This window comes from Lynx rufus, unplaced genomic scaffold (assembly GCF_022079265.1).
Source record: "Lynx rufus isolate CCGP_SWC_20201006 ecotype Redwood Valley unplaced genomic scaffold, mLynRuf1.p SCAF_1, whole genome shotgun sequence".
Classification (NCBI taxonomy): domain Eukaryota; kingdom Metazoa; phylum Chordata; class Mammalia; order Carnivora; family Felidae; genus Lynx; species Lynx rufus.
Genome location: NW_025814823.1, coordinates 20245551 through 20271410, shown reverse-complemented (window position 1 = coordinate 20271410; position 25860 = coordinate 20245551). Strand labels below are relative to the sequence as shown.

General features: G+C 46.5%; 1 protein-coding gene across 1 annotated transcript in view; it reads left to right on the top strand.

The window, feature by feature from the left end:
* Positions 1–9077: 9077 nt before the first annotated feature.
* The window catches only part of FAM124A (family with sequence similarity 124 member A), a 98434-nt gene continuing 81651 nt past the window's right edge, over positions 9078–25860 (top strand). The window contains exons 1-2 of the mRNA XM_047079272.1: positions 9078–9173; positions 18468–18499. Of these exons, the coding sequence (XP_046935228.1) occupies positions 9109–9173; positions 18468–18499 (97 nt within the window). The 5' untranslated portion in view covers positions 9078–9108. The remainder of the gene's footprint in view (positions 9174–18467; positions 18500–25860) is intronic.

Sequence of the window (25860 nt, the reverse complement as noted above, 5' to 3'; positions counted from 1 at the left end):
AAGACCTGAGCTGAGATTGAGTCAGCCACGTAGCTGCCTGAGCCACCCAGGTGCCCTGGTCTTTCTCTTTTTCAACATGAGAGAGATGAGTGTATTTCAGTGTCAGTGGAGAGACCCATGAGAGGTTGAAGAGACCACAGACAGAAGGAGCAAGCAATAGAGAACAATTTCTGAGAAGGCTAGAGGGGATAGGAGCCTTAAGTGGAAAGACTATATTTTGAAGGTAGTCATTGTGGGTGTTGACAAGGTCAGTTTCTTAGACTATAAAAAAAACAATGACCACATTACCAGAGCAAGTAGCATTGTTGCCAGCATCAGGGAATCCCAAAGATACTGTCAGTTGATCTTGTCCTTGCCATGCTGAGGACAGCCGGTCTGGTCAGGGCATTGTCTACTGGTCTACCCAGGACGGTGGTTGCCTGAGCCTGAGCTTTGCTCAACAACCCCAGGCAGCCCAAAAAATAGAGCAATCTTCTCATTCTGTGGTTCATGATACTTGTAAACATATCTCACAGAAGTCCCCAGGGGTCCAGACATAGTTCCGGAAAAAAAATAATAAATAAAATAAAATAAAATAAGGGAACAAGGTAAGTACACCAATAGGTGTTACATAAAAGGTCTGGGAGGTCAAGGAGGTAAGGAGAACTCCCTCAGCCTGCCTTTGGATTTGAGAAATGTTATCGCATGGTTTCCGAACTGTCTAGTTCCTTTTTAATTCTTGGATACAGCTGGTAGCTGCTTAAAGGCATGGGTTGTGCCCCATGTGTGTGTTCACAATGCCCAGTGCTGTACCTGATACAGAGCAGTTGATGGACCAGGAAAGATTCATCACAGGGAGTAGAAAGAAGGTAGAGACAGAAATGAGGCTGGAAAGACAAGTGTCACGTCGACGTGTTTGCCTGTATTCCATGAGTCAGGCGGTAGTGATGAAAGTTAAGTGCTGTGCTGTCAGGCGATAGCAGCAGATCTATCCAGACCCATTTCAGGGTGGTTTCACTTAAAGATGTGCAAATAGAAGTCTTTGTGAGGCTAAGGAACAGACCGGGAGACAGAAACGAGAGTGGGAAGGTTGGAACTGGCAGTCATAGATTTGCATCTGGGAATTGCCGATTGCATTTGGAGCAGGTGGAAAATGAAGGCAGGGTTGGGGTAGAAACGATGAATGTGGGCAAATACGAGGGTCCTTGTTGGACCAGGGGAGGAACCAAGATGTCTGTAATGTCCACTCCTCAGAAGTGGGGTCCAGGGAGTGGGAAGGGAGCCTCCGAGAAGCAAGGTTTCTGCCCTTCCCCTGTCTGTCTATGAACTCTATTCCTTCCTTCAATCTCAACAAACATCTTTTTCTTTTTGTTTTTTTACGGAAGAAAGTTTATTCTATTTTAAAGTTTTTATTTTTTTTTTTAAATTTTTTTTTCAATGTTTTTATTTATTTTTGGGACAGAGAGAGACAAAGCATGAACGGGGGAGGTGCAGAGAGAGAGGGAGACACAGAATCGGAAACAGGCTCCAGGCTCCGAGCCATCAGTCCCGAGCCTGATGCGGGGCTCGAACTCACGGACCACGAGATCGTGACCTGGCTGAAGTCGGACGCTTAACCGACTGCGCCACCCAGGCGCCCCTAAAGTTTTTATTTTAATTCCAGTTAGTTAATAAATTAATCATCAACATTAATATATATAAACTAATAAACAGTGTTATATTAGTTTCAGGGGTACAATATAGTGATTCACACTTCCATACATCACCTGGTGCTGATCACAACAAGGGCTCTCCTGAATCCACACCACCTACTTAATCAACCTACATCTTCTAGTCTGTGAAACCTTTCCCTGTCACTTCACCCTCCTTCCCCCGCCCCTCCCACGCTGCTCAGGATGTATTGTTCACTCACGTCCACTGGCTCTAACAGCATTTTGTACGTGTTTCTAGACCGAACCGCACACACGTCTGTCATAACGTTCATTACATCGTGTTGAGGATTAGGGTTTACTTGCCTGGGTCTCCCACTAATGACTGTCAGGATTCAAAGGCAGGATCTCTCTCTCTCTTATGTGGACCAGATCCTACAGGATCCCCAAGTCAGTATCATTTTGAGGAGTGAGTGAGTGCATGGCATTTGCGTGGAGAGAGTCAAGAGCATTTGGACGGTCATACATGGAACCCAAGAGAGCTCACAAAGAGAGATACGGATTTGGAAGCTGACTGTAGAGCAAGATGATAACGCCCAATGCTTCTCACACACCAGGCACAAGCTCTGCGAGGTAGCTTCTCCATCCTCCCAAAGCCCTAAGTATGCCCGAGATACAAGCAAGGGATCTGTCCCTTAGAGAGTTTACTTGCCCCAGATCACAAACCTAGAAAGTGATGGAGGGACAGTTTAAACTTGGGCAGTCTGGCCAGCATCAGTCTTACCCATTATACAGACTATCCTGTGTCCTACATGAGACTCCTTCAAAGGCAGTGTGATGGGCTCAAGTGTGTGCCTTCTAATCCATAGACCGAAGCCTAACCCCCAGCACCCCAGAATGTGACTATATTTAGAGAGAAGGTCTTTAGAGAAATAATTCAGTTAAAATGAGGCCATTAGGGTAGACCTTAATCCAATCAGACAGGCGTCCTTATAAAAAGAGGAAATTTGGACACAGAAAGAGACACCAGGAATGTGCGTGCACAGAAGAATGACCATGTGAGGGCACAGAGAGAAGGTGGCCATGTGCAAGCCAACGAGAGAGACCTCTGGAAAAACCAAACTCATCACCACTGTGATCCGGGTCTTGTAGCCTCCAGAACTGTAAGAAATTCCTGTTCTTTAAGCCACTTGGTCTGTGGTACGTTATTATAACAGTTCTAGCAGATTTTTTTAAATGTTTTTATTTCTTTTTGAGAGAGAGTGTGTGAGCAGGGGAGGGGCAGAGAGAGAGGGGACAGGGGATCCGAATCGGGCTCTGTGCTGACTGCAGAGAGGCTGATGTGGGGCTTTAACTCATGAACCGTGGGATCATGACCTGAGCCAAAGTCAGACGCTCAACAGAATGAGCCACTCAGGTGACCCTGACAGGTCTAGCATATTAATGCAGGCGGTCAGAGCTGTGGAAGATTGGGTCACTGAAGGAAAGTGTCAAAATGTGAAGAGGACAGACAGCCAACCTTTCAAAGTCTAGATCATTAGTATGATGACGAATGGGTGGCCTGGCCATAATTCCCAGGAGGTGTGGCTATCCTCAGTGTCCTGAGTCCCGGGTTTCATTGTACTTTTGAATTTCCACAGCACTTTTCCAGAGGTCTTTCCCCACCCTGTCTCACTTTTCGGCCACCCTGGCGGTTGGAGGGGTAACCGTGGGTATACAGTGGGGTGTCTGATCTTAAACTCCAGAGCTCACACCGGGAACTGTAGGCTCAGAGTCTTAAGAAGCCTCCCAGGCCAGACCACTGTCTCTGCTGTCCCTTATCCAAGCTGAGTCATTTATACTTTAATGAGATTATTTTCCAACTCAACCGTTTATCTTTAGTTTCCTTTATCCCTTGGCCATCTGGTCCCCTTATGCTTGCATGTAAGGCTAGTGGCTTTCTTTGTCTAAGTAGATTTGTCAATAGTTGATAATTTTTCTTGTCATGATCATAATATTTATTTTTCACATCAGACAAACTCTTCTGGAGACTTGGAAGAAAGAGATTTCCACCCCCCCCCACCCCACCCCATATCGCTCTTTAACCTGAAATTTTTGCTTCTGGAACACGTGGTTTATAAATAAGGTATTAAATAAAAGTGAATAGGGTGCCTGCGTGGTTCAGTCAGTTGAGCGTCCGACTGTTGACCTTGACTCAGGTCATGATCCCAGGGTCGTGGGATTGAGCTCCACTTCAGTCTCCATGCTGATCATGGATCCTGCTTGAGATTCTCTCTCTCTCCCTCTGCCCCTCTCCCCTGCTCACTCTCTTTCTCTTTAACTAAATAACTAAATAAATAAATAAGAATGAGCAAAACTTCCCAGACCAACATATCTTCCCGTTCTATTTGCTTCTGGATAACCTAAACTAGTATTTCATTTCAAGAGCTTATCTTAGATCTGGGCTGGCCTCACAGCAAATGGTCCAGAAGGTTTACACTCACAGAAGGTGTGGCCCAGCTTCCCTCCAAACTGAAACTCAAACCCAGGCAAATCCCATGCCCAGGAGATTTAAATGTTTCTCTTTCTCAATCTGTATTGCTTCAAGTTCTTATTCTTAAAGCTACTTATCTTCTGGTTGTTCCAAACCCTCAGCCCCTCCCAATTACTTGTGACCTTGTTAATCACTAATCTGTGTCTTCCATCAGTAAAATTGATGCTCTTACTTACCATCAGATTAGTTTGAGGTACCCCCCCCCCCCGGTTAAGGGCTTTGATATTCCGGTCCCACTCTAGTGACAACAGCACCGTGCACCTGTCGGGAGCACTGTGGGGCTCTGAGGGGCCCTCTAAGGGAGGCTAGGCTTGGTAGGAAACCAGCTCTGCCCTGGGGGCCCGGAACATGATAAACTGCCCTCTCCTGACCTCGAAAGCTCCATTAGGCCAGGCCCCGCCTCTGGTTCGTTCTCCATCCTGTCCCTGGCATCCAGCCACTGCCTGGCACACCGTGAGTGCCCAATAAATAAATGGATCAGTGGCCTTATTTTCTAACACACCGACACAGGCAACAACATCAACAGAGACTGAAACGGGCATTATAGGTGAAATACAACATGAGAATGCTGTTCAATTTGTCTGAGAGAGAGTGATTAACAAATCAGGGATATCTTGTGTTGGTATGCTTCGCAATTTCTAGAGGGCTTCAAGTCTCCTGCGAGATTGACACCAACAGCCCTAGTTTAAGGACGAAGGAAGCCTCACGAGAATTTTGTGAGGATTAAAGAGATCGTGTAGGGGCGCCTGGGTGGCTCAGTCGGTTAGGCGGCCGACTTCGGCTCAGGTCACGATCTCACGGTCCGTGAGTTCGGGCCCTTCATCGGGGCTCTGTGCTGACAGCTCAGAGCCTGGAGCCTGTTTTGGATTCTGTGTCTCCCTCTCTCTGACCCTCCCCCGTTCATGCTCTGTCTCCCTCTGTCTCAAAAATAAATAAACGTTAAAAAAAAAAAAAAAGAGAGATCGTGTATGTAAAGCCCCCTGGCACAATGCCCGGGATGCGGGAAGAGCTTTTAAAAGAGTTGCGAGGCACCCTCTCTTCTAGTGACATGACGTTCAGGTCCGGAACCCAGGGTTTACATTTCCTGGCTTATGACACCACCCTCAGACAGACTTGATGTCTTTCGGGCAGCGGGCACACCACCTTCAGAAGACCACGGATACTCCCCTGCCCCCATCTTACAGGGGGGAGGGAGGAGGGCGTTGCGCCCCAGGACCAAAGCCATCGATGCTCAGTGACTGGAAGTGGAGCCCGGGAACCATGTACAGGTGACGGGCAAGACACCCCCTGTGTGGTTGCCACAAGGTCCTCATGCCGATTACCTGCTGGCGACTCTTGTACCAAAGAAACCAAACGAGGCTCCTAAGACCCGAGGACTGACGTGGGAGCCCTCCTGTAACTGAGACACGGCTGCTCAGAGGGACCACGATTACCGTTCAAACCTCTCTTCCCGATAACAAACGCATCACTGAGTTACCATGAGCCCTTGTGCCAATGATAAGCAGCACTTGCGGCCCCCGTGGTTGAGGGGGCCTGAATCAGTGCATCATGTTGAGGTGCAGCCCGGGTTTTTGGCCTGGACTGACCTTTTTCGAGATATCGGAGGAAAACGGAAGTAATTCAAGGAGCACCCATTTTCCATGGCCTTCCTTCTTGGGCCCGTACTTAGTTCACCCTTTCTCCTCCGCCCTTTTCTCCTGCCATCCTTCGAGGCTGTGCCTGGCCTACCGGTCGGCCTTCCAGTTAGGTGACGTAGGTTCCGTCCACATTAAATGGGCACCCTGCTCCTCTGGTACCCACAGGTGGCCTGGGGCAAGGCGCCTGGACTTGCTGAGGCTTAGTTTCCTCAACTGTAGGATGAAAAACTGAACGTACCTCACCGACCTTTACTGACGACTAAATAGGGTGGCATATGGGGACAAAAATGAATCGTCCCCACACAGAACTGACCAAGTAGGTTTCCTCACAGCTCTAAGGATGATAACACGGTAGAATGTCTGTTACTTACACATCCCGTCCGTTTTATCAATTTTTTAGATCTGGTTGCGTTGACACAATTTGTCCTTCTACTTTGCACATAGACTATAATGGTCTCCCGGGGATGTCGCGTTTACGTTGAAATGCCTCCCTGCCTTTGCCATTTGGTGTTCTTCTCATCACCCAGCTTTCCTCCACTCTAACTGAATGCTTAGCGCCCCCTCCTGCCTCACACCCCCGGGTCTCTCTACCTGGAAAGCTCTCCTCACTCCTGCCTCCACCCTGGTTCCCTTTCATTCACTGACACATATTCATTGCTCCAGATATTGGGGATGTGGCAGTGAACTAAACAGAGTCCCTGCTCTCATGGAGCTGGCATTCAGGGGGTAGGGGAGGGAAGAGCAGCTAATTAGTAAATAAATCTCTCATACGCCCATGGCTGGTAGAGCTTTAAGAAAGACTAGCAGGATAAGGGGATACTGTGATTCAGGTTTAGCTAGGAAGTGTTCTCCAAGGAAAGGGCCATCTGAACATAGTCCTGAAGGACACGTGGCAGGAATCTTGCAGAAAATCTGGGAAAAAGTATTCCAGGGAGAAGGAACAGCAAGTGCAAAGGGCCTGAGGCAGAGGAGGGCTAAAATATCCCTTCCTGAGAGAGCTTTCCTTGACACCCCAACTTAAATTGTCTCTCTCTCGGGACACACCATTCTCCTTGGAGTGTTTTTCTCCATTTGTGTGTTTTATATTAACATATGGAATTTAATTAGTCTCCCCCTCTGGATTATAAACCCCGTGATGGCAGGTGTCCTATCTGTTCCCATTTTCTTTTATTTGTGTATCCAGAATTCACCCTCTTGTCTGATATTTAAATAGTTATTGAATGAATTGATACATTGAAAATGGTTATTAATGGCATTGGGCAGATCACTTACACAGTGGATTTTTTTTTAAGTTTATTTATTTTGAGAGAGAGAGAGAGAGAGAGAGAGAACAAGTGGAGGAGGGGCAGAGAGAGGGAGAGAGAGGATCCCAAGCAGGCTCCGTGCTGGCGGCACAGAGCCCAACGCAGCGCTCAGTCTCACGAACCAAGAGATTCTGACTTGGGCTGAAAATTAAAAGTCAAACGCCAACTGAGCCATTCAGGTACTCCTCTCACACAGTGTAATTTTGCCTCGTGTGAGAATTTTCTTTTAAAAGTCAGTACATAGGGTGGGGTGAGGGGAGTTTCCCCTAAACTACTGGCACTCTTCTTTCTTCCAGCTAATGAGCACAAATTGAGTATAATACACCCATTTCTGTTTCCCATGCAAAGAATTTTATGTTCAGCAAAGATAATTCAGCTAAGATTTGGTGTTGGCATATTTACCTGTGCTCGTTTTCTTGATGAGGTTGCACTTGTATTCTTTTATTAATTGGATTTCTCTTTTGTGTAATTTAATTAAGATACAAATTAAAAAGAGTGATATTTAGGTAGGGAAGGAAGGAAGAACAGAAGAGAGGGGAGAAGGAGAGAGGAAAGAAATTATATTCCTCTTCAAGATATAGCTTATCACTGCTTTGCAAGTTAGGATTGGAAATGTAGCTAGCTCATGCTTTCAATGTAACAATAGCTGCCGGTGAGTAGTACTTGACATTATCAGGATCGATGCTAAGTATTTTTACATGCATATTCTCATTAAACTCACAACAGGCTCTAAAATAGATATCAATAGCCCCATCTTTTAGATAAGTAAATTAAGGCTCAAAGAAGTTAAATAACTTGGCCTTAACACAGAAGAAAGTAGAAATGAGTGCCTTGGAGAGGGCTATCAGAATGAAATCCGAATTGTTTTCATCCCGCCTCCCCTCGAGTTTCCTTTCAGCCTCACATTACCTACTAGGGATAGGTGTGCCCCTCCAAGAGTGATCATTACCTCCCCCCAAGGCGCTGATGGGGGTCCTTTACAAACATCCATTATCATACCCTTACTGCAACAACCCCTGCAGGTACATCCAATGGTCTTTATTTTTAAAGGCATTTTTTAAAAATAGCAAAAGAATGCATGACACAGATTGTAAGTGTCGTGGGGTGGCGGGAAGCCACTCAGACCTGCGCTACGAAAGGCGATAATGAATTCAGTGTTGGCAATTCTTAGGAAACTATACGAAAACACCTAGGTGTTCCAATTGGTCCCAGTAGTGAACCAGATCCCTCCTTGCTTTCACGGTGCGATCGGGGTCGGGTTATTCCTCGGTGCTGCTCCCAGCTACGGGGCTCAGGCACCTTTGGGCAATCCCGGGGACGCAGAATTCTGGGTCTGTGGGCCCCAGCGAGAGGGGCGGCTCCTACGCGCGCGCGCGCACACACACACACACACACACACACACACACACACACACACCACCCCCGGTCGCAAGCGCGCACCGACAAACATCTACCTCGCCCAACCACCCACATCACACAAGGGGCACGCGACTTCACACGCCTCGCCCGCTCCTGCACTCAAACCACACACGGAAGCGCAAAACACGAACTGGCACAGGCTCGCGCACACGCTCACACCCCGGGCACACACCCTCTCGCGCGCGCGCCCACACCCTCGCTCGCCGGCACGCGCGCGCGCACACGCGCACACGCCCCGTGCACCCACCCTCTTGCGCGCGCACGTGCCCTCGCTCACCCGCACACACGCGGGCGCACCCCCGCGCGCACACGCACACGCTCACACGGCCGAGCGGCGAGGGGCGGGGCCGGGCGGGGAGCGGCAGCCAGTGCGCGGCCGGGCGCCGCCAGGAGAGGGCGCGGCGCGGCGCTGGGGAGCGCGGCTGGCGCCCGAGTTGTTTCCCGGAGCCCGGAGCCGCGAGACGCTCGCAGTGAGCCCAGCCAGCTCGGGCCGGGCTGGGCTAGGCGGGGCCGGGCGGGGCGGCCCACAGGGAGCTCGCCCCGGGTCACGCCGGCGCCCGCCAGCCGAGCGCGGCGGGGAGCGCGCCATGGACCCCAAAACGGGCGGTGGCGAGGAGGATGACTGCGTGGACTCGGGCGCCGAGACCGGAGGGTGAGCCGCGCCGGGCCGGGCCGTGGGCGGGGGACGCTCTCCGAGTTGCGCTGCGGCTGCTCCCTGCCCGGGACCTTCCCGGACCCCGCGGCAGAACCGGAGCCGCTGGGGCCGGACGGGGCCGCGCGGGCTGCCCCTCCTGCCGGACCCCCGGTGGAAGGCAGACGGGCTGTGGCGGGCCGGCTTCCTCCTGGGCGGTCCCCGAGGGCAGCGCAGCGTGGTCCGTAGCTGCCCCCGGGCAGGGCGGGCCCCACCCCCCGGGGGAGGAAAGTGCAAGGACTCAAGGTTCAGAGTAACCCCCACCCCCACCCCCCCGCACACCACCACATCCCGCTCCTCCTTGCCCCCCGTTATCGCGGAGATGATGTCGAGTACCCGGCAAATGCGGTGCCCCCCTGAGATCATCGTTAGGAGATGCGCTTGCACTTGTTTCCACCTTCTGCGAGGACTTTATTCTTCTAGCCCCGCAGCTCTCTGGAGTCCGGGCTGGGGGCTGGGGACGGGAAGAGGATAGGACACCCGGCACCTAAAATTCTTTCAGAATCCTATAAGAGGGTGACATTTTTCATTCCCGGCTTTATTGTGCTTGCTGAGACCCGCTGCTCGACTCCTATTTCTCCGCCGAACTTCTCTCTGCGCACCTGTCCCAGCCTTGGGTACAGGTGGGATGAAAATGGTGCTATGAGCCAGCCCTGCTTAAAGAAACAGCTTCATCGGACTCAAACATGTAGCCCAGACCTTTATCTCTGGGGACTAATTAGCCTTCTCCCAACGACACGGTTTTCCTGAATGGGACAAAAGACCGAGTATCTTTAAGGAGATGAATGTCATTGTAAATGCTTCCACCCAGCTCCTATCGCCAGAGGATTTCCCTGTGCAGAGTCAGCAAACATCCAGGATGCGAATTCTGACCCAGGAGGAAAGGATGTCCTTTCCTCTCTGGAGTAACCCTGGGGGTGGGCTGGAGCTGCCCAGATTACAGAAAGCCTCATTCCTTGAAAGTTGAGGACATTTAGACTATAATCTCAGGGCTTGGCAGCCCTGTGAGGACAGGAAGAGGGTCCAGTCCCAGAATGGGCACAAGGGGTTAGGCTTCCCAGGCAGTCACTCCTGTGGACCCAGCCCCAGCCTTCCCTGCAGGCTCCACCCATTCCTAGACCAAATCTGGGACCTTACACCCTACAGCAATGGGCTTTCCCTGTCATCCCAACTTGCAATCATTTATGGCTCACTGTGGAGCCCAGTTACATTCTGGTGAAGCAACCTGATTCCAAACACTGCACTCCCTTGTTTTTTCCCCCCACACGTAGCGTATACGGCATTTATCAACTTTAATTGAAGATCCTTGGCTTTTTTTTTTTTTTCCTTCTGCCCCTAGTTAGCTAGGCCATGCATAGAAGAAGAAAACAAAGCAAAACAAACTAGCTCGTTTTCAGCTGGGTTAAATAAAGCACTAACAGGTTCATCCATTTTCAGTTTGCAAAGCTCACCTAAGACAGGTGTTTTCCCCAAAGATTCTGTCCCGGAGAAGTGGAGGGGAGGCCCTGACCCAGGAGTGACAACTCCCTGGGATCCCCGCGAACAACATGACAGCTGCCAGGGTTCCTGGGAGGGGCTTGCTGAACATACGGACACCAGAACTTCTGTTCACTGCTTCTGTCACTGAAGTGTGTAGTTGTAACAGAATAGAATTGTTTACTTATGGCCTTAGTAGCATCCTTAAGCTAAAGATCAGAGTAAAATGGCATGCACTGAAATAAAAGAGTTTTGATGCAGAGTTAGTAATCTTGCATTGGCCACATAGTCCTATATTTCCTGAAATTTGGTTTGGTTACGAAAAAGCCGCTCGCAGTTTCCTGGCTTTTGCAGAGTTTGCCCCCTCTAGCCCTCCCTCGCTTTCCTAAAGCTACCTGTCGAGACTATCTACCAAGCATGTAGAAAGCACTTAATACGTGTTTGCTATCATGACTATTTTTAAAATACAAACCTGACTCTCTCCCTCTCCCTTCCAAACTTTTAGCGGCTCTGGCATCTATAACAAAGAGCTTGGACTGGCCTATGAGTCCCCCTGGTGTTACGGGGTCCTCCTCTGTCTCTCTGGCCTTATTTTTCGGCAGGACCGCCCTCGTACCCGGCATCAAGCCACATGAGCAAGGTGTTTCTGATTCCTTGCCTTTGTCGGGCCGCCCTTTTCGCCAGCTATGCCCTTCTCCACCTGGCATGCCTGTCCACCGGGTGAAACTCTACCTTCATTCCAGACTCAGCTCAAGTGACACAGATGCTCGGGCAGGGATCGTTAATTTGAGGTCCATGAATTGTTTGAAATTTTATGCAAAATGATGTTCTTTGTGGCTTTTTGTGAGAAGAGACTGGTTTTTCATCAGATGCTCGAAGTAGCCTGTGATCCCCTCCAAAGGAAGTTGGGTAGCGTAGGAGAAGTTTCATTTTCAACGTGTTGTGTCTGAGGTATTGGGAGACGTCTGAAAGGTGATGAGCCAGCCGTTGAGTGTATCTGTCTTAGAGAGGACGTCAGCCTGATGACACTGCATCGGGGAACCGTCGGCCTAAAAATGGCAGTTGCAGTCCTGGGAGCAGATTTAAATCAACTAAAGGCAGTAAATAGCAAACCCTTACTAGCATTTACTCCATGCTGGGTACCGCGCTGAGCCTTTTACGTCATCCTTCAACCACGCTGTGAAGCAGGAACTATTTAAGACCAGCCTTGAGAAGTGGGTGAAGGAGGAGGAGCTAATATAGGGGCCTAAGGAAAAGTAGGCATGGGGATGAAAAGGAGGAATGTGGTTTCCTAGAGGCCAAGGGGAAGAAGGGAAAGGCGTCAGCTGTGCCACTGAGAAGTGCATTAAGATGCAGGAACGCAAGGTGCTCTTTTCCTCAAACGGAGGTAATGAAGGAAGGGTGGAGTAGAGGAGTGGTGGAGGCAGAAGCCACGTCCTCTCCTCCTGACTCCAGGAGGGAGCAGAACGTGCTGCAGGGGAGGTCGCTAGAGTGCTGTGTCCGAGAAAGGGAGGGGTGAGGAGAGGCCGTAGCAGGAGGGGGTAGAGGGGGTGCAGGAAGGATTCCCGAAACATAGGCAGTAATCGGTCTCCCATAAATACGTGTTTATAGAAAAGACTCTGTGAAAGGGAAAGAATAGAGATACAGAAAAACCGATGGTTTGTGACGTCCACTTTCTGAAAAGGTGGAGATATGTTGGACTTCAGACCCCTCGGTTAGATGGGCTTTGCATTGAAGGGGAGGCCTGTCTCTTCTTACAACCTGGCGGGGAAGATGGCTTTCCGTTCCAGGCAGGTGCGGCCCCCTCCCTCAGGAAAATGGAGGTTTGAAATAGTTTGGGCACCGCTGAGAACCCACCTGGGATCACTGGGATCAGTGATTGTGACTGGATGAAGGGACCGCTCCACCTTGCTATTTACTTTCCTGAAGCGGTGCTCAGCTCCTTAGGGACAGGCGGTAAGGGAGACGGTGAGTGGTTGAGATCATCAAGGTTTGGGGGGAGAAGGCCTAATGCCAGGCCAGTGTGAACAAAACATAGGAGCAAGGGATTTGGAGGTATCGACGGAGCTATCAATCCTTTCGGCAGCATGATCAAAGAGAAGGCTCTAAGAATTTTTGTGCGTCCCAACTGCCGGTGGGCACACTGTGCTGCTCACTTTGACATTGACAATCAGGGGTGCCTGCGTGGCTCAGTCGGTTAAGCTTCCAGCGTCGGTTCAGGTCATGATCCCACAGCTCATGAGTTCAGGCTCTGCATCGGGCTCTCTGATCCTCTGTCCCCTTCTCTCTCTCTCTGCCCCTCCCTGACTCACAGGCTCTCTCTCACTCACTCAAAAACAAATAAAAATATTTTTAAAAAGTGACAGTCAAAAAGTCGGGTTACCGGGGTTCAACTCTGTGCCTTTAGTTTTCTCTGCTGTAAAACGGGGATGACAATAAAAGTACCCCCCTGACAGGGTGCTTGTGAGAATTAGCCTCTACATTTAAAGCCCCTAGAACAGTGCCTGGTGTAAGTGAACCCTCAGTACGTTATTTCTCATCATGCTATTACTGCTGTTACGAACAACACTCCAAATGACAAACTTACAGTTGTATTTAATAAAAATGTATATTTCCAGGTGCCCTCAAGATCATATGTTCTTTATACTCATCGCAGTGGATGCTCTGATGTTTTTCAATGCCCTGAGAAATCTGATCATCGTTCAGAACATCTGCGAGAGGATAGGACAAATGTTATGATTTTACAGAGGAGGAAATGGAGGTTCAGAGGGTGCACGACTAGTTAGTGGCCTAAAATGGAAGCCTGGGTCTCCAGCATGCTTCCCACCTCGTGCCTCTCAAAGAGCCATCGATCTGCAATTAATTCTCGTTTCCTGCTCAGGCATTGTCTTTTGCTTGAAATGCTATCTCTGCTGTCTGACCCACCTAGTACAGGCCAAGATTAAAGGCAAACTAGTATTCTTCTGTGGCAATTGATGTCATTTTGAAGCTCTCCTTTTCCAAATGCACGTGAAAGCAAGCTTTGTGCTTCTGTGTACTTTTCGTTAGAAAAAAAACTGGCAAGCCAGTTACTATCTTAAGAAACTATCTTAAGAAACAGAATCCCTTAACAGAGGGACAGGCAGTGTTGTTGTAAACCAAAATAAAAGACACAGTGAGACGAATGCTTTACAACGGGTGTTTCATTAGTGGTGTCTCCCAGATTTGGCTTCTGAGACACTCTTTCAAATATGACCGTTATCTGATGAACTATGTTTTTAATACTGTATAAACGTTTGTGTACTTATTTTGAGAGAGAGAGAGAGAGAGAGAGAGAGGTGAGCGGGGGAGGGGCAGAGAGAGAGAGAGAGAGAGAGAGAGAGAGGATTCGAAGCAGGCTCTGCACTGTCAGCACAGAGCCCGACACGGGGCTCAAACTCATGAGCCATGAGATCATGACCTAGGGTGAAGTTGGATGCTTAACCAACTGAGCCACCCAGGCGCCCTGGATTATTTTCATTCAGAGGGTTGATCTGGCACTAATGAACCTCCACTTCCATGTCACCTGTCACTGAGCTTCTGAAAACGTAGGGTCATACCATACCCTTTGGGTGACCTCCACCTGACATTTCAGTGTGATTTAAGAGATAGCAAACAATTCACAGGTCTACTGTTTATAAAGCAGGTGAATGGGAAAGGTTAGGGGGAATAAATTTGAAGATGGGACAGGTTTAGAGAACAGTAAAAGGTGAATCTTGCAGAGAAGACAGGATGATCTATTAGGCACTCTATTATCTTTGTGTTCAAGGTGGGGCTAGTTAGCTCTAAATTACCATGGCATCTAATTCAATGGACTGAGAGCTAACAGATGAGATCCATAATGCACTGAGCTGATGTTTTAGAGAAACCTCAAGATCAATATTACTAAAATGCCAAGATCAATTCTTCTGCCAAGATTTTCCTGGAAAAGAGAATTTAAGAAGGTATATGGCTGCTGACAGTGATAACCTGTCTTAAGTGCAGGGCCTTTTATATATAACCCCTATATGTATAATTGTAAGTAAACTACAGTGAAGGAACTGCATCTAACTTTCTGGTTATTATTGGCACAGGTACCAAATAAATGTAATATTTGCAAATGTGCCTCCTATATGTGTCAGATGTGTGAAGATCTACAATCCTTGCATTATTCTACTTATCTGTGTCATGTGCCCATACATTTTCTTCCTGAAACTCATGGATTCACCTTTCATGCTTTATTCTCGTAGAGTTGAATGTCTTGTGCAGAACCAAGTGGATCAATTCTTAGGATGTGAGACCAATAAACAGGATTCACTACTGTTCCCTCCTACCTTAAAAAAGCTGGGGAGGGGCTCCTGGGGGCTCAGTCATTTGAGGTTGAGCGTCTGACTTCAGCTCAGGTCATGATCTCGCGGTCCGTGAGTTCAAGCCCCGCGTCGGGCTCTGTGCTGACAGCTCAGAGCCTGGAGCGTGCTTCAGATTCTGTGTCCTGCTCTCTCTCTGCCCCTCCCCCGCTCATGCTCTGTCTCTCTCTGTCAAAAATAAATAAACATTAAGAAAAAATTTTTTAAAAACTGGAGATTATCTGCCCCTCCAGAGAACTGTAGTCATTAGCTGAAACTTTTTGAACCTCTTTAAGCACAAAATTGTTTTAAGCTTTACAGTTTGTCTTTCACCAGCAATATAATAATTGCAGTAAATAATCTTTTGGAGTTATTTGGAATGTATTTTATAAGCTATAAAAGTGCCCATAGCTTGACTCAGTTCCTGTTTCCCCTCATGATAATTTTTGTAAGGAAAAGAAAGTAAATCTCAAGCTATATTTATGAGCATCTCATCTCTGTGTGCTTTCAGAAGTGAACAATCAGAAACAATCATATAGCAAACAACAGGCAAATGGTTGAATAAATTATAGTACATCGCTTTACAATTATAATTACAGGAACTATAGCAACATGTTGTGACGGTATTTGGTGAAAAGAGCAGTTTAGAATTGTATCTCCATCATTATGGCAACTGTGTACAAATTACATAAACAGGATCAGCGGTTGGAGAGCACTGTGAGTCTTTAGGTGACTTTTCTTCCTGTTTGATTTCCGTTTTGATGGTGGACAGGGATGGAGGTTGGGGTGATGGATGAGACTGCAGAGCTGGGCAGAGGCCATCATTCATGGAAAGAGGGGTTTATGTGGTACACTGTTGAGCTGGGGCTTCATCCAGAGAGTGACAGGATCAGATTTGTGCTTCGCAAAGACTGGCTGCTGTTTGGGGAAGGAACTGGAGCGAGACGAGAGTGACAGTCGGGAGACTGACCAGCTGTCAGGCCTGACCCAGGCGGTGCCTTTAGTCACAAGAACTACATACAGAGAGATGCACGGCCGGGACCTTTGTTACACAAGCACCTAGCCTAAAAATACTGCCGTTATACCTTAAGATTCTCGATAGAGGTGTCGCATGTAAATTCCATTCTACGTTCACATCCATCTGCATGCATGCCTGTATGCATTTGTGAAACGCATCTGCCTCAGGAGTATTTGGAAAATCCTAGCTGAAAATACACATTTTTAATACATAGTCCAATCACACATTGCCGTTGAATGTTTCCTTTGAATTGTCATGAAATTTCTTTAAAGCCTGACCATCCTAAGATGATCATATTGGATTGGGATTGTTTGGTCGTTGCAAAATGCTTGTTGACCATTTGTTGCATTCATATACAATTCCATTTCTTGTTGTTGTTTTTTTAAGTTTATTTATTTTGATAGCGAGAGACAGGGAGGGAGGGAGGGAGGGAGGGAGGAAGAGAGAGAATCCCAAGCAGGCTCTGCTCTGTCAGTGCCAAGCCCGACACGGGGCTCAATCTCACAAACTGGGAGATCAGGACCTGAGCTGAAATCAAGAGTCAGGTGCTTAACTGACTGAGCCATCCAGGCGGCCCTACAGTTAGATTTCTAAGTTTTGTCCTAAAGTTAATTTAGTCCCGCCTGGTTCCAGAAAGAATTTAGTGCCCCAACACTGGGGTTAATGATCCTGACTGTCCTCTCTTGCATTTTCCTTAGCCAGCGTGTCACCATGCCCCAGCCAATCCTTCCACCTTTCAGCTCCTGTCTTGCCATCACCCTGCCCTCGTACTTCAAGTCCCTATCATTGCTCACCTCCTGATCTCCTCGCCAATAGTATCAGTTTAGTTTCCTAACCAGGAATGTAAAAAATTGGATTAGATGTAGGCGGATGCAGTTTGTAATACATAAAGGGATTTGCAAATGTTAGTAGTTGCTATTCTCTCCAGCTTTAAAATTCAGTGATTCTGTAACTGCTAAAGCATTTCATTTGAAAAGGGGAAACTACATGCTGTTTTCCTTCCATTTTGTTCCTCTACCAATAAATCAGTGCATCATTTGGCATGAGAGATGTAGGTTATTTCAACGGGTAAGAGGTGTGCTTTTTTGTGATGTTTTTTGAAGCTTTGTATATGCTTTGTTGATGTGGTAACAAAGTCAGTGGAGTGAAAATTGGATAATTTAAGAAAGGCAACATGAGACTAAGTAAATAAAAGGAGGGTGTATGTGGAAAATGAAACATAATTAACTACTTTATTTGCATAACCATATCCCCTAACTACCACTTGCATAATAAATCCCTACGTGCTTGAGAGATTAATTTCCCACTGAGAATGACTTTGGGACACTGGGGGGAGAAAACCAAGAGCTTCTATAGCATATACGTTGCCAGAGAGGGAAGGCTTCCCAGCCACACAAGTAGAGCAGAAACTTCATAGAGATTAAGCAGGCAGCTCCTTGGCCAGATTCCCATTCTCACAGAGGCTGAGTGCCAGGAGCTGGTCTTTCAGCCTAGAAACTGATGGGTAATTTCACCCTGGCCCTTACCCTGCCTTTTTCCCTTTCCCTATCACAGCCCACATCCTGTTACTCTAATATGCAGCAGGATTTCTTCTCAGCTGGAACTGAAATCAGCCAAGCATCATTGTGCCTTTGTGTTTCCTGAGGGCCAGCCACACCCTGATTGTGGAAGCCCTCACAAGCCAGGGTCCCTTCACAGTGCCGCCAGGTTCCATCATCGCTCTGCTGATGGCAGCCAAGAAACATTTCCCCGTGGTGTGGAGCTAACTTGAAGGGTGCTCATTTGCGGAGGTTTAACCTTCTGGAGAATCATGAACCCCCTTGAGAATCTGTTGAAAACTTTGAGCCTTCTCCCCAGAAAAATAAGCTTCCATTCAAAAATTTGCCAGTGAATTTAGATGGTTCAGGACCCAGCTGGTCTGCCATCTTGGAGATCCAGAGAGCCCACATGAAGGAACCCCGCTTTCTAAAGTGCCTTTAGGGGTGTCTGAGTGGCTCAGTCGGTTGTGTCCAACTGCGGCTCTGGTCATGATCTCTCAGTTCACGGGTTCTAGCCCCATTTTGTGCTGTCTGTTCTCAGCATGGAGCCAGCTTTGGATCCTCTGTCCCCACCCCATGTTTGCCCCTACCCCACTCGCACGCGCGCTCTCGCTCTCTCTCACTCTCTCTTTCTGAAAAATAAACATTTAAAAAAATTTAAAAAAAAATGCCTTTAAAATTTTGCCTTCACATTCAGACATAACTTTGTTTTACACAAAATCCCTCTGCACTGCAATTTTTGATGTGTGCCATTTCCTCACATTTAAATAGTTACTTACCACTGTAAGACTGTTTTTTTTTTAAATTCTAGCATGAAGAAATCATTTGGATAAAGAAAAATAATGTCTAATCCTACTAACACCAAGGTTTTGTGTTTCAGGTCTGACTACAGCCACATGTCCTCCACCAGCAGTAAGTATGGTTTAAATGTCCTTCAGCACTGGCCTCTCAGCCCCACCTACGTGTGTAACCCATGCTTTAACAGAAGAATCACCCAAGGTATCCTTGCCAAAGAGCATGATGCAGGATCCTCTGACTCTGAAAGTTGGGGCTTTTCCTGGAGAATTTAATTGTACCTTGATTTCAGAACTAACTGGCTCTAAGAACTAACTAGTTCTTAAATTCTCCAGGAAAAGCCCCAACTTTCAGAGTCAGAGGATCCTGTATCATGCTCTTTGGCAAGGATACCTTGGGTGATTCTTCTGTTAAGGCCACTACTTTCCCTTTGGAAACTGACTCTAGAGGAACTAGCCTAGGCTCCGTTAGGACGGATGCTTCTAAAACAGCCTCTCTGAATAATCTGAGGTTACTCATTCATTCAACAAACATTTATCAAAAACCTACAGCCCAAAGGCTAACAGCTCAGAGCAGGCATGGGGTGACCTCGGTTCATCTGTTGGGTCAGTGTCCTCCCTTGTAGTTTTGTATCTGCAGACAGATGTCATAGGTGATTGTCCTATGTGGTTAAAAAAAAAAGTGATTGGGAATATGTTTATAAACACACTGTAAGCATAGAAAAATATGCCTGTATTAAACGCTAATTTACAAGTAAATCTACTCATGGGAAATTAGGCCTTATATCTAGGAACAATTTGCAGTGATTAGGATCACTACATAAATGACCAAAGCCATTCAGATTAATTAAACACCTATTTTAAAATAACAAAAAATTGTCTTACAATAAAAGCCCTGATTATTTGAATCAGTAAATACTGAATTGTTTTTCCTATCTTACTTCCCTGTTAAGCCTCAATTCTAAGTAGTACTCAAATGGAAGGCCACTTAATTGGATTATTCTATTTATTGATGTTCTTGCTTAGTTTTCCTTTGCAATAAGAGACTGTGCAGAAAGCTGTATTTCTGGAATTGTAATTTAGTGTCAAATTATATTTAGTTATTAGTATAACTGCAGCGAATAATCTGTGATCATTTCAGCCAACTGGAGACCCAACATTGCCCCTTAGTTATTAAGAACCATTAGTAATAATGAGAATAATGCTCCAGTGATTTGCATTCCCTCCCAGAAGCTTCTGGATTCCTACAAATCAGGGAAGCCTGTCTTGAACTCTCTCTCTCTATGCTGCCATTCTCATTCCACTCAGTTTTGCCCAGAAGCTACATTTCTTTAAGAATGATTTTTATGAAATACTTGCCTAAAGCCTTTGCTCAATTCGTAGCTCTCAAATCAGTCCTCTGGGTCACAACAAAGCACCTCTCTTGTCAGCGAAACCGGTAATTTGGTTTGGGACGCTTTCCTCTCCATTATTTTAATTGCGATCTCTGAGTTGGAATTTCTCTCAGTGCAACTGGGATCAATAGCCGTTTATTGCTCTTCCTTTCCTCTTTAAATGTTTGGTGATTCCTGCCTCAGTCTTCAGTGTTGGGACCTCTAGGTAAGTGAGGATGTATATGCATTTCATATTTTAGTTAGGACATGTATTTGGCTATAAATAATAGAGAAAAAAATAAGGACTTAAGTAGGGGTTTGTTTTCCTCTAACATTAAAAAAAAAACAAAAACTCAGAGCTCTGAGACAATGCAGGTCTGATAGGGAAGCTTCTTTTATCGTTTTGCTTGGCTTTTGGCTTCTGTCCTTAGGGTTGCCTCAGAGTTACAAGATGGCTGCCTCTACCACAGGCATCACATCCTTGTTCTGGGCAGGAAGAAGGGGTGAGTGGATACTGCTGGGTCCCTGGCTGTCTTTGCCTAGTGTTTGCCTGGCCTGTCTTTCCTCCCAGCCAGGAGCACAAATCCTGGCCACACCCAGATGTAGGAGAAGGCCCCTTTAGCAGTCAGTGAAAGATAACAGAGTGGGCCCTTTCTGAAAAGAAAAAAAAGAATTAAGTCTGAAGCCTTAAATCTGTCCTTTAAAAACATAGGTTTGACAGTGCTCTAATAATAAAAAGTATTTTCCAGGTAGATGTTAAAAACCTCATTTCCCCAAGAACGAGATAATCACATTCAGAGGACTGAGTAGAGAGATGTTTACTGTCCATCCTGAAGGATTCAGTTCCAGGGTCGCTCCTTGTCACACCCCACCTGTGCCAACACCCTCTATGTGACTGGCAGGACCCACAGAGCTGACTGGTCCCAGTTCCCACTTGTCGTCCTGACCCTGCATCTCATCGTCATTCCCCTGCCCTTGGGCAGTCTCTCTGAATGACTCAGTTCTGATTTCTGGTTGGGATCTGAGCCTTGGTTCTAACCATTCACTGTTAGGAAATGGATTTTTCTGTCTTCTAGTGGTTCCTGTTCAACATTCACGTGATGCTCTTTTACCCATTCATTCCTGAGTTCACAGGGACATAAGAACTTGCGTGGGTTGAGCTAGGGTTAGAGTCCGTTTGTCCACGGTCGGGTTTCATCATTGCTAGAATTGGCAGGAAAGCTTCCTCCGAGGGCACTGGTTGCTATTTAGGTATCCTCTCTTCCCTCAGAATGCAGGGGCTGTTTCCTCATGCTGCCTGCCCCTGATGGCAGAAGAAGAAAGGTCATCACCAAGAGAAAGTAGTCAAGCAGTGGTATGGGACTTAGGTCTCCTGGATCCTACTTCCGGAATGGAGTCAGGGAGGGCATGTGGCTCACTGGGCATTCTGTTTTCCCTTGACCTCAAGGATCACAGAATCACATTTCCATTGAATGTGTTTGGTGTCACTTTCAGTTCTTGGGGAAGTGGCTGAGGAGGCTTCTTTAATGGATAGTTTTGTAAATGGGGTAAATGTCAATTTGGGTAAGTTTTTTTCTACTTGCAATGGGTCCCTTTGCCTTTTTTAGATTGACAGAGCTGACAAGCTTTTCCTTCGTGTTTTCTACAAAGCGAAATACACTGTTAACACTCAGATCTCAAGAAATCACAATACTTCCTAGGAAAGATGAATTTGATTTATACTCCCAGAATTTTAGGTGGTTTTTCCTGAAACTTGGTTAGAAGATCATCAAGCCAGTATGTACAATTTGCATTCTTAAGTGATTTAAATAAAAAAAAAATTTATAAACAGGATAAAATAAAAACAATAATTATGCTGGGAGAAGAAAATCAACTGTGCCAGGTAATGCTAATGAAATTCCCATCATGTATGATTGAATATTTTCATTCAAATAAAGATTATAATCATACTTGGAGAATTATCCTTAGAATACATTGGGAGCTTAAAAGTGGTATCTTTAGGACAATGTGACATTTCTTGAGGATCTCTAGCCCCAGGATAATGCCAGGAGAAGGGGGTCAAAGAATTAACTAGTTCTCTTTATTGGAGACTGTTCTCCAACAGCCTCCTCTGTTTGCCCTCCTAATCTGTGCCTTAAAACTGCTCCTTCTCACAATTCAGGTATAGTCATTAACTCTTTACCGTATAAACTGCCAGTGGCAGCAGAAATGCCTCACAATTTTGTGCCACTTCATACTTTTCAAAATGCAAATGGTAGAAGATCCTTTGAAGTGATACCGAGGCCCTTGGCAATGCCCTGAGGAATTCCCCGTATCTGAAATTATGGAGAAAAGGTCATGAACAGCGTGTTCTGATTTGAGCCCAGGACCGCATACCAAGGTATGCAGGGAAGGGACACATCATGGGGTGGGCAGGAGTCACGGAATCTGTTCTTCAACCCACCCAGGCCTCAGATTCCTGCTCTCCTGTTGTTTCCCCAGCTTTCTTTTCCTAGCTCCCTGCTCTGTCCTTCCAGTGACTCAGGCAGCTTCCCGGTTTCCTACCTGCATTCTCCCTGCTGGTCCAGAGCTCCCACAGGCTGTAAGTCCGGTGGAGTTCTGTCCTCTTAGCTTTCCTGGGTCCGCCATATCTGTGACCTGATGCCGCGGGCCTCTGGACACAATCTCTTCTTGAGGAAAAAGGGTCAAGTGATCCCAGGCATTTTTCAAATAGGAAAGTCAGGCCTCTTCGGTTCATCACAAGGCCTTGTGGCTGGTTTAGAGCTGCTACAGGGGCTTGTGGGTCCTGCCTTCCTGCTGTCTGCAAGGACATCTTATCCCTTCCCAAGGCTGCCTCGTCTCACAGGCACATCTTTCCACATAAATACCATCTTCTCCCTTTCATGTCTTCATAGTCTCATCATTTCCTTGAAGTTTTAAGGTATTAAAATACCCCACGTTTTAATTTTGTCTTTGGCCACATCTGTGCCTCCCCTCAGCACAGAGGGAAAGGTCAGCCTCATTGCGATTTAATTAGTAAAAGTAAGGAGCCTTGAAGGCAATACACTGAAAGGACATGGGGTGCTCTGTGGAACTTGTTGCTGGTGGGGAAGGTTGAAATAAAAATGATCTGTGGCTCTGTATCCAAGAGCTAACTTCAGACTTGGGATAATGAAATATTCATTGTTTTCTTTCTGGGTTTGTTAGACAAGTTATTGACAGATGGATGTTTTAAAGAAGCCAGTTGTGCAAATAAGGACGGTCAGTATCTTAGAAAAGGTGATGGTAGTCAATTTAACTTTGATCCATGGGTACATTTCATAGTTTTCATTTTTTTCTTCTGTGTACAATACTTTCTCCATTATGATTTTCAGAATAAATGCTTGCTCCTGTAGGCTTTTATTTCCTAAGATCCGGGAAAAACCCAGATCTATCCATTAATCCTTATGAAGAACAATTTTAGCCATTGCATGTGCATAATTTTGTGGCCAGCGTGAAGTTGGCAATGTACACAGTTTTGCAAAGAGACTAAAACATCCACCTGTCCATCCCCAGCTAAACACTTCTATTGCAGTGAAACCATCTGAAGAAAAGGCACGAATTTTCTCTAGATCAGAATGTGGCCTTGTAGGCAAAGTTGGTTATGGATGGTAATATGGTCTGTGGGGCTAATCTGACAAGTGTCTTAAGTAGCTTCATTCAAGACTATCACGACTGTCATCCATTTCCCACATCTTCAGTGTCCTCGGGGCTCATTAGTGATACTAATGATGTTTGATACACTGTCATAAAGCCAACAGGTGACATAAAACAAAGCATGGGAGAAACACTATACTTATTTCCAAGTAGAGGAAAGTCAGGGTTTTGAACTCCTACTTGGTCATTCCATTGAGCCAGGAGCTCTTAATTTTGCAGCATCCAGAAATGAACCCTAAATAAGAGCGATTTCCATCTTCAGTGTGCATTAAAAGCATGCTTGCGTCCAGAACTGCTCTCGAAGGAGATTCAGGGTGACCTGCCACATAGCTGGAATGAATCTGCAACCCTAGGCAGGGTTTCTGTGAGTGGCCATGTGTTGGACGCTGGTGGCCCTGATAACACAGCCCTCCTAGACATGTGGCCATGGCTGCAGAGACCAATCGGAAATCATGAAGATGTTTTGCATGTGGACAGATAGTCTGCTTGCTTCGTCCATTCTGTCCTCCTTTGCGGCTCTGCCTTCCACGGTGACTGTAGGATTAAAGCTTGGACTCAGAAGTCTCTATTGTATCCCCTGGCAGCGGGCACCTGGTACACTTACAGCCATTGCTCCTGTCACTACGTGAAAAAGAGCCCTTAAGGCTTCTTCCCTCCTCCTGGGAATGCTCTGGCCTCCCTCCAGCTTGCCCTGACTTTTAGAGAGAGGGCCTTGCTGTTGGTGGCTCTTCTCATGCTTCCAAGCGTCGAGGCTTTCTGTGACAAGTATGGCTCCTGGTTTGAGACGCTCATTATGTTCCTGGACCTTCCTCTTAGATCTGGAGCCACTTAGCATGTAGCTTGCAGGAAACTCTAATGAAAAGGCCACTTGCGTCATTTTTGGCAAGTCTGGGTCTCGAAGCCACTCAGGTGGAGGCTTAGCCGCAGCCCGAGAGCCACAGAATGCCAGCTGGTGCAGGTTGGGGTCCACTCACTCAGCATTTTGTCAGCTGCCCAGAGAAGGTATTCTTGGTCTGGCAGAGCACATAAATCTCCAAACTGGAAAGCTTGCTACTCAGAGTATGGTCCACAGACCACTGCTTCAACATCGCCCCGGAGACTATTAGAAATGCAGAATTCCAGGTCCCGCTCCAGACCCCCTGAGCCATGTGAGTTGTTTGTACTGAAGTTTTAAGGGGCACTAATCTAGCTCATCTCCCCAGTGAGCAAGGTAGGTATGGTCCCTCCAGATTTCTTTTAGATTCTGATTTTTAATGGCATAATCTGTATACTTTAGGACTTGTATAATATCTACATGAGAAAAAAAAATTCACTTGACAAATATTTAAATTATAGATTATTGATCATTTAAAAGAAGAAAACTGCATTCCTCTCCTGAGTAGTTCATTTTAAAACATAGAATTTTGTCCTTATCTCCTGAGTAGTTTGTTTTACAACATAGAGTTTGTCCTTATCAAGCAAGCTAGAGGTGTGTGTTTGGGGTTTTTTGGTTTGTTTTGTTTTTGTTTTGTTTTGTTTGTTCGTTTTTGAGAAGCAGGTGCCAGCCTTATCTGTAAGATCACAGACTAGGGAATGAAGCCTGAGATGAACGAGGGTACTGGAGCTGAAAACCAGTGCACTTAGACGTTATTGGACAGTGTGGGTTCTGTACGGCCAAAGTCCTCTGCATGGGAATCCGGAAGGCTGGGAAACACTGGTATTTGGCAGTTGGTAAGAAAAAGGCGACAAGCAAAGGTACACGTTAGGAAATCGAGCGGCGAAGACCATCTACCACCTAAACAACTCCTTTGATGCTCTGTTACGCTGGCATCCGCTTCCCCCCAAATAGGGTGCCGTCCTATGGGTCCAAAGATAAGTTCTAATTGTGTGACTTCCGCTCCTAGAGGTGGTGTCAGTTTCTGTCCAGGATAGGAAGGAAAAATGGAGGCCGACTTCTCACAACCACGTTCTCCTTTAGAAGCTGAAGTAACCCTTCAGGGACAGCTGGTCTACCGGGGTCGTCCGGACTACCCACCCCAGGGAGGGAGGGAACACAGTCTGCAGTGAGTAGTTTCCATCCCACCTTCCTGACATGCTTGGCGCTTTTCTCAATTTTAAGTAATTATCATTACTCAAATAATACATAGTCATTGTAGACAATTCAGAAAATACATATTAGCAAAAAGAAGAAAACTCAGATTGCTACCATCTAGAAATAACCAACAGTCGTAATTTGCCTTTATAGATTTTTTTCTGAGCATCTATATTGCTAGAGTTATATATTATTAGCAAAAATAGTATAGTTTTATAGTCTAACTTTCTCAATAAGTATATGTGAACTTCTTTGTTCTCAGTAAACTTCTACAATAGTTTGTGCAGTATTCCATTATATTTCTGTACATTCACCAGTGCCCAGTTGTTGGCACCATAGGTTATATTCACTTTTTTATTA